This window comes from Symsagittifera roscoffensis, chromosome 3 (assembly GCF_963678635.1).
Source record: "Symsagittifera roscoffensis chromosome 3, txSymRosc1.1, whole genome shotgun sequence".
Taxonomy (NCBI): Eukaryota; Metazoa; Xenacoelomorpha; order Acoela; family Convolutidae; genus Symsagittifera; species Symsagittifera roscoffensis.
Window position 1 is genome coordinate 23,253,004 of NC_087064.1, and position 16,589 is coordinate 23,269,592.

A 16,589-nucleotide genomic window follows, 5' to 3' on the forward strand; every position below is an offset into this window, starting at 1 on the left:
GTTCACAGGCGGTCAATTATGTACCAAACTGAAACAAAAACAATTACTTGCTCAATCATTCTTCCGGAGTTTAGAATTTAGTTGACCGTGAAAAAAAACTTCAAAGATCGATACGAAACAACTCTTCAAAACTATTTAATCGATTGAGCAAAAAGAAAGACGGAAAAGATTTAAATGGGGGTTAATCCCAAAAAAAAAACAAAAAAAGTGCAGAAATAAAACTTTGCATGAGAAGACCCGGAGGGCCGTTAAAGAATCATTTGGTTGGAAGACTCCGACCGAGAGGAAAACGTGTTTGGTCTAAGATGGCAGGGAGAAAGAACGACGACCACATATGTCTGCATGACATCTTCGAAAACGACCACGATAACAACTAAACTACAGACACCCTCATCTCCGGAAACACTCCACTCCAAACGGAAATCGCAGACGCAAGACACTTTTTCCGAAATTAGTTTCCAAAGAAATGACTTCAAAGGCGACTCAAACAAAAGCCTCAGAAGAGCAACGACATGTAGAAGGAACAAACAAAACTGCGCGAGAGGAAAAAGAAACGATTCCAACAAAGGTATCCGCCACACGATCAAATGACGAGACACAGCTAGGCGAAATCGGAAACCAAACGGAACTTACCTTGAAATGAATAAACAATTATATTAATGTGTAAGCAGATTCGATCCCACACATTACCGTCCGGAAGAAACAACCCGAGAAGAAAACCACCAACACTGATGATGCACACAGGAATGTGCAACTACAACAGCAGCTCAAAGCAAGCCATGAGCCGGTTAAAAGTGACATTATCGCCTTGATGGATCAATGCACCAATACAGAATCGGATGAGGAAAATTCTAGAGAAAAGCTGGGTCTCAACTTTATTGCAGCCTCGCCTAGACGAAATCAAAACCTGAAACTAAATGTCAATTTCTTCTGAAAACGAGACAGGGAGTAATTGAATTGCTCATATGGCAGGAATGGTTAAGCACACGAAACAGATTGTCAGAGAAGACTGCTATCTAGTCCATGAAAGAAATGTGCAACCCACATATTTTCGACAGACAGTGCTCAAAAGCATTCATCTAACGCACCTAGGATCCGCTGCGATAAGTTGATCTCTGTGAACTTATCTGGTTCCCGCACATCGATCGATCCATTGTGCAGATGGACCAAAAATGTCGACATTGCACAGATCATGGTAAAAAATATGAAAAATTTATAACAAAATTTCAATCAATCCAATTGAACCAATTAGTTGGACCTAATGAAAAGATCAGAGATGAAACAGGAGTAAGCTAAATTTTACACTTTTGAGATCCACATGGGAAGAAATTTGAACGCACAACTCTCAAGCAAAATAACAAGTTCATCAAACAACTTAAGCTGGGATAATGCAAGACACGCAAGTTTACATTGCAAAAACCTAATGTACCCGACACTCCCGGAGGAAGCAATGCGTTGGTCAGAAGATGATGTGGTGGTCAAGAGGAAAACCACCAAAAAACTTGTAACAGCAAAACTCACCGAAAGCTTGACAGCATCCAGCACTACAGACTCTGCTAGAAGCGGGTGTGTGAACTAGACAAATTTTATTTAAAAACGGGAATCACTTAATTTAAGATACAAGGTATAAAAAAAAAGACGAAAAAAAAATCACCAAAAAGAACATAGAACAGGTACCAAGAAAAACTTTTTGTTTAGCCACAAAAAAAGCCCAAAAATTGGAACAAAATCAAAAATTATTAGACTGATCCAGATAGTTTAGGTACAAATATTTGGCCAAAACGCCGATTACTGAGAAACAGCGAATTTGCATTCGTAACAATTCCACAAAACTTTAAACCGTACGGACCATCGCGATGAAGCGACTACGTCCTATAAAAATCCGCCAGAAGAAGAAGACCTCGTCATCCAATGTTTAAAGAAGACAAACAGACAGGAGTGAAGCCAAAGAATCTAATTAGAAAGGAGCAACAACAATTACAAGACAGTCCTAGGAAAGGAAAGGGAAAGATCTAAACTGGAAAACGAACGGAAGTCAAACCCGGACCCAAGGCACCGAAAAGATGATGCAGCCACGCGCAGAATCTCAACAACACGTTCAAGAAAAAAGACTACACCAGAAAAGGTTGATGAAGGACTATCGATATAAATTTGCGACGATTACTCATCTCGACGGCGAGGAACACACCACTATCTCCAAAAAGAGTAGACACGAAGAAAAACTATCGCAAATCTTTAGAATATCAGCAGAAGCGACACAAAAGTCGATCAGAAAACGAGAGTATGCCCTCGCGGGGTTATTAAGCAACCCAGTACCGATTAGAACCATCGACGAATAACCGAAGGAACATTCAGAAAAGAATCATCAGAAGACAAACTGGACAGGGGAAGGAGCACAAACAGCCTGATTCATAAATTGCGTTTTAAAATCGCCTGAATATCAGAATATCAGGCATGTGTAAAATTTTTGGAAGCCATCAAGCTAAAAGCAAAACCCATTACATAAGATGTCATGAATCTCGTTTCATTTGCTGCTGAAAGGGGGATGTCTTCCGGCCAGATATATATTTATATAATATTTGAATGACAAGTTTTCAGCAAAATGCCTAATTTTTAAGAGGCTATCGAGCGCAACGTTTAAAATTGCTTAGATCAGTACTTTAAGAAACACTCAGAGCAACAATCAGAGCGAGATGAACTCGATTCAACTTTAAGGCTTGACAGTACCTGCCCACTTTTTGTCCAAAATTTAGCGTGTACAGATTAATTTCAGTCTAGAACGAATCACTTAACTTTAAAACTGCAACGTCTATGCTAAGAAAGAAAATTCTGCAAACCAGTTCGATCTATGGAATTCATGGAAATGTTTTAATATTTCAAAGCTCGAAAAGCTTGCTTAGAAAAATTTTCGCGAACCGATCCAGTCTATGAAATAACTTGAAATATTTAAAGTTTCATAGCATGATGAAAAGCTTGCTTAGAAAAGCTTCAACTTTTGACGAAGCAATTCGGTCTACGAATAAACTTCAAAAGTTCAAAGTTTCATAGCTGGAATAGTTTCTTAGATAACTTTGATTTTTTCACAAACAGATTCGATTTATGAAACAGCCTGAGTAATTTCAAATTTTCTAATTTCTAGCCTAAAAAAGCTTGCTTAGAAAAACTGATTTTTTTTGCGAACCGATTCAATTACAGTTTTATTGCTTGAACAGTTTTTATATAAAAACCTTAAGTTGCGTCATCCAATTTGCTTCATGAAATCTTTTGAAATATTTCAGAGTTTCATAGCTTGAGTAGCTTGCTTAGAAAAACTTCATTTTTTCGGGAACCGATTCGTTCTATGAAACCTAAAGTTTTTCAAACCGATTTACGATATGGCCTAACTTGAAATTGTATTAAGTTTTTTTTGCTGGAATAGCTTGAGCAGAACAGCAACTACTTTTTTGCGAGCCATTGATTATTGGAGGCGGGCTTGCTAGTTTTCTTTCATTTGCACGCTTGTCATGCTGGTCAGTTGACCTTGATGATTGGAGCGTAGAGTAAAAAGCATTGACTCTCAGATTGAAGAAAATCCGTTTACCGATTTGATGTTCTGAGTTCGAAGAGCGTTATTCGGTTTATCAATCTGTTTGGATTCACTGTTAGAACTTTACATACGTTACAGTATGACATGACGCTGTACGGATTCGTTATGACAAATCGGAATCCGCACTGCTTTTTTAAATTTTAGATTAGATCTCTGTTAAAGTGGCACTGTACATATAGTCTCACAACAGTACTGGAATTTTTCTGAAAGATAACTGAACGAGTAATGATTTGCACTGCGAGACAACAACGAGCATGATTGAGCTCAGTTTCGAATTTGGTCCCCGAGTTAAACATTGGATCATAATTTACGCAATTACTCGAAGATCAATCGTACTAAAAGTTTGGCTCATTCAGCCCTTTCCCATGAAAAAAAAATGTTTGCTAAGTTTTTGACCCGGGTAGTTCAAAAATGAAATGAAACCTATAATTTGATTTCCAATGACAGCTCCTTTTTTATGTGTGAACTGTTATGGTTGAACAATAATAATCACCGCGATATATACTGTGATCGATTAAGTCTCAGCATAGGAATGCTGAGGAAAAAAAATTGGTAAAATAATAAAATCAGGGACTACCAGTAGAACACCTGTCTAGTTGACATAATCTGGTAAACTGTAATAACCACGTGACGCAAGGTGCCGATTAAAAAGGAATACAAAAAGAGCTACATTTTCTATAACAATTCATTATATTCCATAAAAATCCAAATTGAAACTACAGTCTTCGATAGATTATTTCACAGCTTATTAATACAGCGAAACGTCAAAGCATGATTGTTTACACAGTTTACCACTACAACCTAAATTCAACTTTGCAATAAAAAACCTAGATCAAATTAGCATAGACTGAAAATAGTCTTAAAATGCCAATTATTTATGCCAAGAGTGGCTTGCAATGAGCGATTCCGAAACCACAAGCGGCGCTCCAGAAATGAAACAAGGCATCGATGATAGTTGTGCGCCAGCAGCTGCCATAGAGTTCACTTACCCAGAAACGTCCCCTCCCAATTCCGTGGAAGCCATGCGTCAAGTCATATCCCAGCAAAACAGTGAAAACCCTAGTGTTTTGGAACACAAATCTTGCAGGGAAATCTTGCAAGATATCTTGAATAAAAACCTTGCACTCATCTTGCTTTTTAATGCCAAATCTCTTGTAATCATTCTTACAAGAGTTGTAGTAGTTTGCAAACATCTTGCAAGATTTTCATTTCATTCACAAGATTGGCACAAAGTGTATATGTTCATCTTGCAAGGTTCCTGCAGGATTGGTTATCCATGTACTCTAGGGAATAACCAAGGGAATGACAGCGAAGTTGATAGCAATAGTGCATCAGCTGTAGCTGATGATAATTTACCCATGGGTAAAATTGAAGAGAGCGAATCAGATGTTAGAAGGTCAGGCGGTGTGTGCTTCACAGAAAACAATGAGTTTATTCCATTTTCCTCTTATGATCTATGCGACAGCTGGGATCAGGAGGGTGACAGGACCAGCTACTTGTCCATTGACCACTACACACCCACTGAAGCGAACCAACACCACTCCCCCGCTTCCCCTTCGCACTCTTCCTCATCAGCCACTCGACCCCCCACAAATGACTCTCTGGATAATGTCACTGTGGTAGTCAGGTCAGTTAACGGTCATCTTTTTCCATTCAACCCCCCCCCCCATCCAGCGTCTTTTTATACTTTTACATACTTCTAATGCACAATGTGTCTTACGCGGAATGAGTTGCCAAGTTAACCATTAGAAAAAAGCTAAATTCTCCAGATTTTGTTCTATGCTTCATAGTTTTGTTACTTTTGATTCTCAGGATTCGACCCTTCGTGGAAATGGAGACAAAAAAATGCGACGAAAGAGTGGCTACAAACTTGGGAGGAGGCAGCATACTGGTAAGAAGAGTAAAAGTAATATCAAGCAATCTTTCTGAAGGTCTTTTCTAAATAATGACAAAAAAGACTGCTATTATCAGGTTAAAGACTAAAATAATCGACGAAAATAATTTTAAAAAAGGTCATAATAGGCTAATGATGCACTCCAGGCGCATATTGAGAGACGGCCCTTGAAAAACTTTCATCATCCAAAAGGTGCCACTTTGATACTATTTTTTGGCATTCATTTTTGGCTGATAAACTCTTAAATTTTTTGGTAGACGCCCTTTGGGCCTATCTTTATGGTACAATAACCGTAGCGCAAAGTGAGTACCGAAAAAAAGAATCACAGAGAAATCTTGCAAAAAAGGCTTAAAAATACTTTTTGTTTGTTATTTTTATCGATTTGCGTGCTTTCACATAAGTTAAGGTAGTGTTGAGCGTTTTGGTTGAAATAAAAGTCAAAGATATAAAATTATTTATCTAAATTTGATTATATACTGGAACGATATCATAGTGTTAGATTATTATTAGTCTAAATTATGATTTTTTTGTTACTTTGTGCCTTAATATAACAAAACATTTCAGATTTGATCAATAGTTATTGTTTGCAAAGCCATTGTGGTTTAAAAATTTGGATAAGTAATGCGCGCAAAATTTTTAAAAGTTATACAAAGGAGTTGCACAGAAATCATTCCAACTTGAATTAACGCAGACTTGCTGATCCAAATATTGGCTTTTTTCCACTACCTCCCAATATTTGAATTTTAATTTGAGAAAATATTTAAAATTTTTATTTTTTCTAAAAAAATGACGGAATAATTGTGCTCAGGGTGATTTTCCCCAGACTAATTTTGACATTTTAACAGCAGTTTATGATGATTTTTTTATCAGTCGAAAAGTATTCCTGTTTTAAGCTCAAACTAAAAAAATCACCTGTGATCATTTTTTTTAAAGTTATGCTGGTTCAAAGGTTGCCAATTTGGCCTGTTTGGATATTTACAGCGCTATAATTTTCGTGCTATTAAAGGCTAAGCGGAGATTTAATTGTTCCTACTTTCCAAGAAAGCACGGAACATTTATGGTTGTTGTGATTGTTTCATTCGGTCATTTTTTGAGTTTTTACTAGACATTTTACGGAAATTTTTATACCATCTAAAAAAATGTTGTGTGGATTTTTTTTTGCAAACTAACTAGCAAAATTTCGCGTTCTTACGACAATCGTAAGAGGCAGAGTTATGCGTTCGAAATTCAACTGCGGCAATTCTTTTAGTCTTAATTTTACGACACAAGACTCCACATCAATCCTTTTGTAGTTTACATTTGCTTGAGTGTTGAAAAAAACTACAACTTTCTTTCTTTTTTTGTTTATTTAATCAATTTGTCAACCAAATTTTTTTTATTGTTCGTAAAGAAGAGTCGAAAAATCCAATGTTTCGCCCTGGTGAACGAGCTGTCTTGTTTGTCTTAGAAATTTTTTCAAACTGAATTGAGGCATTCTGTTTGGTCTACTTAAGACTTTGTTGTATGTGAAAAATATCACTTTGTACTTTACATAGCGTGAGAGGGGACGGATTCCAAAAAAAAGTTTAGAATTTTTCTTTTTTCTAAGACTATCAGTTTTTTTAAATAAACTCTTTTTTATTGAACTTGAAAAGCCGTCGGAACATTCAGAGCTTTGCCTTGATATGCGAGCAGTCTTTTTGTAACGAGCAAGCAACCGAAATATTTATGTTTGGGGTGATTTTTTATTCAGCCAATTTCGGAGATCAAAATAATAATTTCTCATCGACTCTCTGAAATCAGGTGTAGAAAAAATTTATACCTCCGATTAATTTTGCAAAGGTCTGGGAGTTTAAACATTGTCAATTTAGCCATGCTGTTGACTATTTTATGCGCGCTTTGAAGATTTTATTCATAATGCTGAAAGCGTAACGGTAGTTTTTTATGTGCGGCGATTTATCCCGCCCTAAGAAGGGTTCCCACTTGAGCTAAAGTAAGCTAATTGGTCTTACTTTTTTGTCCAACTTGATTTTTTAAATTTTATCTTTTATATTGTCCAAATTTTTAGTTTTTCAATACTTTCTCCTACCAAAATCTGTTCGGTATGGGTTACGGGCAGTCGGAACATTCAGGGCTTTGCCCTGATTTACGGACTAGTCTTGTTTGTCTTCGAAATTGTTCCAAATTGAATAGAGGAATTATATTCGGCCGTGCTGTATGTGAAATATATCACTTTTTACTTTACATAGCGTGAGAGGGGATGGATTCCAAAAAAAAATCTCGTCCTAGAATTTAGAAGTTTTTCTTTATTTTGTAAATGAATTCTATCCCATTGAGCAGTATAAGTTAATGTTGATGAAAGGGAATGAAATTTTGCATGGTGAACAAATAAAAAACTGTTGTGAACCTATTTGTTCTTCATGCCCTCCTTTTCTGTCAACTCGCCAAAATAAAACGTAAAACATTCTAATTCAAAATTTTCAATTGTGGGTGAAAGCGGGAAAGATCCAAACCATATGTTAGTAGTACATGTCCTGGTGGAGCATTTTGAAAAAAGAAGGGTCGAGCCAGGCTAACATTTTGAAGCAGGCTAAACTTTTACGGAGTGAAAATTTTGTCAATAATTTTGAACAAACCAAGTTTACTTGAGAGAGCTGAAAGTGTAGTCGGAAGATTGAAAGCTTTGCACTGATACGAGCAGTGTGTACATTTTTATGTGTTTTAGATTGACAACGGGTGTAGTAAGCCGTTCACATTCAACGCAGTGTTCGACGAGCACTCGAGTCAGTCCGAGTTCTTCTCGCATTGTGGGGTCACAAGACTCGTGGACAAGGCACTGGAGGGTTTCTCATGTACTGTGTTTGCCTATGGACCAACTGGATCTGGAAAAACACACACCATCACAGGCCCAGAGGGATGTGTATGTACAAACTTCTATTAACAGTAATCTTTGTGGTCAATCTCGGCTCATTTTGTTTGCCTGTTGAGTTGAAACTCACTTGTATTGATTTCCATAACACCCTGAAAGTGAGCGTAATCTCGTACAATCAGAAGCGGATCTAAGATTTTCTCGAGAGGGAAGGGAATTGTTTCAAAAACTTTAGGTCCACCAAATCGATTTTCCGAGCTCTCGTAAAACACCATACGGACCCTGGTTTTGACAAAAAATTCCGCGCCGGAATTAAAAGCAGAACGGCACTCTAACATGTCTAGAAAAGTAAAAACATCCTTTTTTATATTTTTATGAATAAAGATGTATGTGGCATTAGTACGCACTCAGAAGCAATAATACCCGACCACTTCAACATCTAAAATTTTGCAATCTAAAAACTCGAAAACACAGCAAAAACGCTCAAAAATGGTCGGCAACCTTGGCATATGCAAAATGCTTTTGGGTAGCTCGGATAAAAATTATTTTGTAGATGTCGTGTTTCAGTTCAGCCAGGGTCGCTCGGACCAGATCGGGCTGATCCAGAGGTCATTCATGTACCTGTTCGACCGGATAGACTCCATCAGCAACAGCAGCAACAGTAATAACAACAAACAACAACAGTCAGACCATGTGAGCTTCTTCCTAAAAGTGTCCTACTTGGAAGTCTACAATGAAAAGGTTAGTCTGTCTCATCCAATGGGAAATCCCTCACACTCGATGGATCGAGTGAATGTGCGGAAAAATTGTCAGCCAATCATAGCCCATTATTCAAAATTTTCGCGCATTCGTTTTTCTGCGCGTGAAGTAGCCCCTTATTCAACCACTGGTGCACCATGACGCAACAATACATAATACGTATTGCTGTCCTCCGAGTTCAATTCAACAAATTTTGAAAATTTTTTAAACGATTTTAAGAATACTTTTGGATCCCATTAACACATCCCAATGTGTTACCAGTGACAAATATTCAGCCCTTAAACAAACTAATTCATCGGTTAAGATGATTTTTTACGAGTATTGAAACTAGTAAAGAATTTTTTTTCTGACCGCTCTCTAAACAGCGGGAAAAATGTTTTGGCGTAGGGGCTGTTTTTTCATCCAGTTTTGAGTCAAAATTTTTTGGGGTATTCAAAAATTTTTAAGTACGACCCCAAAAAAGCTTGTAAGGTGTGAAGTGCGGTTTAATAATGAAATTTTTCAGTCGTTATTTGCCTTCTAAAATACTTCAAAGAAAAGTTCACAATCTCGAAAAATTTTAAAGCTTTTCAGACTAAATTAGATAAAGGCTGGCAGGAATTTGATTAGAGGCTGGCCTCGAGACTATTTCTATACCTACATTATTTTAGCTAAAAACACCACGCATGCTTTCTTTTTTGTTCCGACTTTCAAAAGAAACGTAACTTTTATGCTCTGTGTGGTTTTTTTATTCAGTCAATCTTTGCCGATTAAAATAATAATTTGAACAATAAATTTTTAGACCCCATTGAAGATATCGACTTTCTGAGTTCAGATTTCAAAAAAAATTGTTTTAACTCCAATTACTTTTTGTTAAGTTCTGGGGGGTTTGAAAATTGCCAAAATGGCCATGTTCTAGACAAATTATGCGCGTTGAAGAATTTATTCTAAATGCTGAGAGCGTAATTGGATTTATTTATGCGTGGCGAATTATCCCGCACAATAAAATCGTTTCAAATTGAATTGAGGTTAGCTAATCGGTCGTACTAATTTTGTACGACTTAAAAATTTACAGTTTGAATTTGTCCAAAATTTATATGTTTTCAATACTTTCTTTTCCCGAAAACTATTCGATATGAATCAAGGGACAGCTGGAACATTCAGGGTTTTGCCATGTTATGCGAGCAGCCTTGTCTTAAACTTGGTTGATTTTTCTATATAAACAAGACTGCTCGGGTCAGGGCGAAGTCTTGAAGGATCCGACTGCCTTTAAAGGTATATGGATCAATAATAACATGAAAAAATTAAATGTAATACTATAAAATTAAATGTTTTTTTTTTAAATAAATTTTAAGATTTTTTTTGTGAAACTCATCCCCCAAACGCCAGATAAATTTCACTTCTAGTAATTCTGGCAAATGAGCTTCCTTCAACCAATTTGGAATGATTTCTAAGACGGAGTAAATCTCCGCTTGCGCGTTAATAGCGCGAAATATATCGCGCGTTAATTGACCCAAATTGGCCAAATGGCAATCTTTAAACCCCCATAACTTCACGAAAAATGTTCAGAGGTGAAATATCGTTTTGACTTAAAGCTCAGGACAACAATACCTTTTGAATGATATAAAAAATTCCGTCAAAAAAGGCTAGTTGAAATATTTGTGCTCGGGAAAAAAAACTTCCCGAGCACAAATATTCCCCGTTACTTTTGAACAATTTGTTCAAAAATATGAAAAAAATATATTTTTTAAACTTTCAAATTTTTTTATTATGATTAAATAAGCGTGGTTGGACAATCTGCCAAGCTTGCTGTCCTTTTAGAAAAGAACAAGTTGCGAATAGGCTTCACTTTTTCCGCAGTGTCATCCCTATTTTCTCATCACTCAATTCGCTGGTTACTTCAGCTTTGGCTAAGTGGATAAACTCAATTTGTCAAATTGATCCTCAAGTAGGTCTTGAACTATTCTTTGTTGGAGTGCGGAAACGGGAAAGCAATGAGGAAACGGGAAATCAATGAAAACAAAGCACCTTTGTGAAAAATCAATTCAGATATATCTGTGTGCGGTCACTTGACCCTATACCACTGTTTTTGACCCTATACCACTGTTTTTAAGACGATTTATTCACGGTGAAAAGGACCAAAATATGACCTATTCGACTCTTTACGGAGAATGGCTGCTAAGGCTCTTGGTTAAGAATTACATGCAACTTTTAAAGAATTTTCTAGGCAGGAGAAAGTTGTATTTACCCAAACGAGCGCGCCAATCATTTTGGGAAAGTGCATCTTTTTGATAAGGCTTTTATACCAGTTGAGTTGATTTTCATTCATAATCTGGACTATTGCTGCAAAATCTGAAAAAGAGAACAAAATTCAGGTGCTGCTTTTCACTTTGTAACATATTACTATAAAAATTAGATGGGTTAATATATCATATCAGCGGCCATTAAATCGTGAATGGAGCCGCAATGAAAAATGATTGAAATCTTGGTTCTATCTTTAACCTTTGATAATCTGAATTTTTTGGCTGATAATGTTAAGAGCGAAGAATGACTTCACAAAATGAGTCACAGTTTGACTGTTACAACCCTTGTAATGAAAAATCTCAAACAAATGCCTTCCATTCACACACAAAAGTTGATTGCAAAATAGAGTCAAAATTTTTAAAAAGAAAAATGTATGATGCTTTATGGTTTCTAACTTTGAGAAAAGTATCGAATTTTTTTCCGTGACTAAAAAAGACTGTGGTGGAAACATTTTGTGAGCAAAGCAACCGGTTATCCTTCTTCTCGCATTTTGTGACTTGAAATGTCTAGGTTGTGCCTTTATAGGTGAAGGATCTGCTGAACCCGGGGGGCAGTGGAGGTGGGGGAGGGGGAGGGGGGCGTGACTGCTCTCTGAAGATCAGGTGGACTAAGGAGAGGGGCTTCCACGTAGACAATCTGTTCACAGTCGAGTGTGAAACAATTGAGGACATCATGATTATCCTCGAAGAAGGCAAGTGTTGACAAATATTACATAATTGTTTCATAATTAGGTAATTTATATCACCTAACATGCACACGCTGCTCTTTTTAATACTTGATACTAAAAAACGTCACAAGCCGCACTGACTTTGACCAAAATATTTGAATAATTTCAATTTTATAAACCATTGGATAATAATTTTGCCAATAATTATAATTAATGAGTATGTGCTGTGTTGATTAGGGATGAACCACCGACAAATGGGAGTGTCGAACTGCAATGACCACTCCAGTAGAAGCCACACTCTATTGCTGTGTGAAGTGTCCAGCGAGAGCCTCAGTCCAGATGACCACACCATGTACATACACAAACACGGACACCTCACGTTTGTCGACTTAGCAGGTAGAGCTTTCATGATGCTTCAAAAAAACAACCGAAGTTCTAAATGATGTTTTTGGCAGAGAAATCGGTTCAAAAAACTACAAGCATGCGTTAGAGAAAACTTGAGCATTGTAGTTGACCTTTTCTTCAGACTTCCGATAACATATTAACTACTCATGTTTAATTTTTTGTGAAGTTGAGGTCGATCCTGATACCCTCAAATTTCTTAGCGCAGAAAATGGTTGATACCAGAAGAATCTTGAGAGAGACAGTTTCAGGATTAAGTTTAATTGGCAGCTGTCACCTAGATAGGAAGTTAAAAACAAATAACACTTACCATAGCTTTGTTTTCTGTGAAAAGGAAGTCGACCCTGAAACTCAAGCCGGTCTTAAAAAGAAAAAGAGTAGATTCTGGAAAAAAATATTGAGAACGAAAGCTTAGGGTTATGTTTAACTGACATTAAAAGCAAAGACTAGAAAACTTACCTAATGACTTAAAAGAACTAGGCACTGATAATGCTTTTGATTTTTTGAGCACAAAATTAAGAACATAATTTACTGAAGAATGAAAAGCTCAGGTCCAGAACAATTCAGATGCGATTCTGTGGGGTCAGTTCTTTTTTACAACAAGTAAAAATCTACTATTTTTTCAGCGGATGCATCCGATCTTGTTCAACAGAATCCATGACTAAAAATATTGACCAACGTCTCAAAAATTAGCAAAACTTATCCTTAACAAAAAAAACGATGTACTCATCTAATCAAACTTGAGACCAATATCACTGTTTTTTTAAGATTGGCAACCCTCATAGAACATTTAATTACGAACGAAAAACTTGATTTGATAAAAATAACATTTTTTTTCTCAATTTTAATTTAGGTTTCGATCTAAAGGTTGTCTGTCGTTCAATCCATGAGTTTTTGAAAAACAGGAAACCCAATTGTTAAATACAAAAGAAGCTTTCTTTTCGCTCTAAAGATTTTGATACTTTTTTTCTTCAGAAAATCTAAATAAAACGGCCTCAGGAAAATTTAATAAAAATTCTAGTATTGTTTGTGTCATTGAATTTATTGTGGATTACACAGGAATTTATTATGGGAACTTCAATATGTACACTTGGTCTCCCAAATGTTCTTGATCAAAAATTGATTGTAAGGTATGCTGACAACACAAACCTTTAATATAAGTAGATAAGTACAAAATTAAAATAAATGGACACAAACAAAACTCATTAATTGGAAAATAGTTTGTCCAAAAATGGAGAAAAAAGCACACTCCAAGTTTTCACAATGTTGATTAAAATAATTCGTTGTACGAAATTAAAAAATACAAAATAAATGAAGAAGCACTAAAAAACTATCCTTTGTTTTTAAGTAGTTTCATTGATGGCCGAAGTAATTTAGTTTTTATTAATTCAAAGAAACTTTTGAGAAAGAAAGTAATAAATACGTAACAACATTAGTACATATGTATCAGTATATAATTAAAAACTCCTCAGCAGTACAAAATAATTGTTCCGACTTCAAATTTAAAAAAAAATGACGGATTATTTGTGCTCGAGGTATTTTTTCTTCTGACATTTTGATTTTTTAAACTAGCCTTTTTTGATGATTTTTTTTATATCACTGAAAAAGTAACGTTGTTTTGAGCTCAGATTAAATAAACTCATCTGTGGTATTTTTTCGTAGAATTATGGGAGTTTAATTATTGCCAATAAAGTCAATTTGAGCAATTAATACGCAAATACATTTCGTGGGATGTATTTTGATTTTTAGTCTTTTTTCGAGCGAGTAATGTGTGGGAGTATGCTTATTTTGTTTTTCAAATAAATGTATTTACTATAAATAAGCAGCGTATTGGTTGTACTGATATTGTAAAATTTAAAAAAAAAATTGTCTCAATGTCAAGAAAAACTGGTGTGAGGTTTTTATGTTCTAGTCTAATTTCGAGCGAAAAAGCAATCGAGCAGGCTTGTTTTTAGAAGAATAGGCGATGAAATTTTAGCTTAAGTCCGTAAACTTTTTTTCAATGTTTGTTAAGCGCCAAATTTGAATTAAAAATTTTAAAAATTAAAAAAAATTTTGCAAAAAAAAGTGAAGAAAAAAGTGATAAGCATTTGTTTGTTTTTTTTTGTCGTTTTTCGACTGAAAACATTACACAATTTGCCTATTTTAATGTGATTCTCCATATAACTAATTTCTAGATTTTTTTCAGATCTTTTTACCACACGATGCACAAAAAACAACAAACTTTTGAACAAAAACGTCGAGAACCTTTTTATACTGTTTTTTTATATTTGTTTGGTCGGATTATTTTGGGCTAAATGCACAGCAACCGACGATCCTTAATTGAGTTTGGATTTTGTCAGCTGTAAAAATATTAAAAAGAATGCTGTTTTTTGTACATACATTCAGATAGCTCTACATCACCGAGAATGAAGAACTGTTAAATCTGAATTTAGCAGAATTAAAACTGTGTTTTTTCCCAGCTTACAGAGTCAAAAACTAAAATTGTTTTTTCAATTAAATTTTTGACAAAACAAAATGTTGGCTCTCCGGTCTCTTAACTGGAGCACACTTGTTTGCTTGAAAACGTTTTTTCAAAAAACAAATTCCAGACCAAACGTTTTCGACACAGTTTTTCTTGGAAACAAAAATGGTCGTAAAAAAACTTTGACATGTAATATAAACAAACTGCATAATAATTTTTGAAATCACTAATTTCCACTTGCTCGTAGCAATCTAAGAAGCAACCTAACTTTTGAAATTAGCAATCTAACCGTAGTTTTTTCAGCACTTAAAAAAGATTATTTGCTTGGGTCGTTAGTTTGATACTTATCGCAGGCAAACACGCGAGAAAGCTCTTGAAACTATCAATTTAGGCGAATTTCAATTGAGAATCGAAAACATAGCATTCTTCGATAGCCTCAAAGCAAAAAAAAACATACACTCCAATGATAAAGTGAGCCAACATCTAACTTCATCGATATTTCATTTTGTTTTGTTTTATTTTTTTTCTGGTATGAGACAATTGCAAAAGCGATGTTTTTTAAGTACAGAAAAAAAAAAAATTTAAAGAAAAAATTCTTGCTAAATAATACTAGTACATTCGTTCAACCTATAAAGACTACCATTGCTCAAGTAAACACTCTCTTGTTATTTTTCAATAAGGCAAGAAACAGGAGTATATCTTTGAAAGGCAGTCATCAATTAGAATTTAACAATGTTTTACGACTTCAATTTTTTCTTACTCTGAAAAAAAGTAGGAGAACGTTTCTGCTCGGAGTATATTTTCTTTGTCGCATCAGTAAATGATATTATCAAGAAATATCAATTAAATTGCAGCAAGATACCCATGTCGAGGCGCTCACTTTACATTTCGAACGTCTCGAACACAATTCGGTATGTTTCGACCGTGCTCGACCATAACAAATCTGATGAAGCAAGATATTTTTCGACCGTGCTCGAGCAAAACCAAATACGCGTACGTTTCGACTTTAAAACAACATGAGTTATCCAAATTTATACGCTATAACTAATGCTTTTCTGGTAACATTTTATAATGCATTTTATCCGAATGAAAGAATTAGCGTTTTTTTCAATTTAAATGCCGTAGAGATGAACTAATTTTGGGCAATTTTTTCCCATCTTTTGGAATGCTGGTTTGCACTTCGATTCGAAAATGTTTTAAAAATTATGTTGATTTTTGGAGAAAACTTTTCTTGTGGACTCGGAATTACAGCGTGACAATCAGTAACTTTCGACCATACACGAGATATGTTTTGACCGTGCTCGACCGTGCGCGAGATAATTTCCGACCGTGCTTGAAGTATGTTTCGATTTTGTGCTCAACGCAAACCACTGTCTCGACTGTTCTTTTCGGTCGAGCATTCGAGCACTGACATGTGCTCAACTTTGAGAGTCGAAACATAAAGTGAGCACCTCGACCCGGGTAGGCACAATACAAAAAGTTTTTGAAGAGTTTTTGTTGTTTCACTTTTGCTAAAAAGTAAAACAAATCTTTTGATAAGCTAATTTAAATGCCATACATTACCCTCAGAAGACCGAAAAAATGCAAAATTATATAAAAAATTAAAATTTTAAAGAATTTTTAGTTTTCGTTATTGAAAGTTTTCGTTATTCAAGTTTTCGTTATTCAAGAAATATCAATTAAATT

General features: G+C 35.4%; 5 protein-coding genes across 6 annotated transcripts in view; 2 read left to right on the forward strand and 3 right to left on the reverse strand.

The window, feature by feature from the left end:
• Positions 1-16,589, reverse strand: part of LOC134841892 (dnaJ homolog subfamily B member 6-like) — a 463,167-nt gene that overhangs the window by 395,641 nt on the left and 50,937 nt on the right. The window lies entirely within an intron of this gene.
• Positions 1-16,589, reverse strand: part of LOC134841887 (E3 ubiquitin-protein ligase NEDD4-like) — a 378,569-nt gene that overhangs the window by 311,042 nt on the left and 50,938 nt on the right. The gene's annotated exons all lie outside the window — the stretch shown is intronic.
• The window catches only part of LOC134841889 (leucine-rich repeat-containing protein 45-like), a 449,626-nt gene that overhangs the window by 255,753 nt on the left and 177,284 nt on the right, over positions 1-16,589 (forward strand). The window lies entirely within an intron of this gene.
• The window catches only part of LOC134841891 (endophilin-A-like), a 259,814-nt gene that overhangs the window by 192,287 nt on the left and 50,938 nt on the right, over positions 1-16,589 (reverse strand). The window lies entirely within an intron of this gene.
• Positions 1-16,589, forward strand: part of LOC134841636 (uncharacterized) — a gene marked incomplete in the record, with an annotated part of 40,592 nt that overhangs the window by 828 nt on the left and 23,175 nt on the right. The window contains 6 exon segments of the mRNA XM_063857668.1: positions 5,052-5,213; positions 5,399-5,477; positions 8,185-8,379; positions 8,896-9,069; positions 11,896-12,061; positions 12,275-12,433. Coding sequence (XP_063713738.1) covers positions 5,052-5,213; positions 5,399-5,477; positions 8,185-8,379; positions 8,896-9,069; positions 11,896-12,061; positions 12,275-12,433 — 935 coding nt within the window.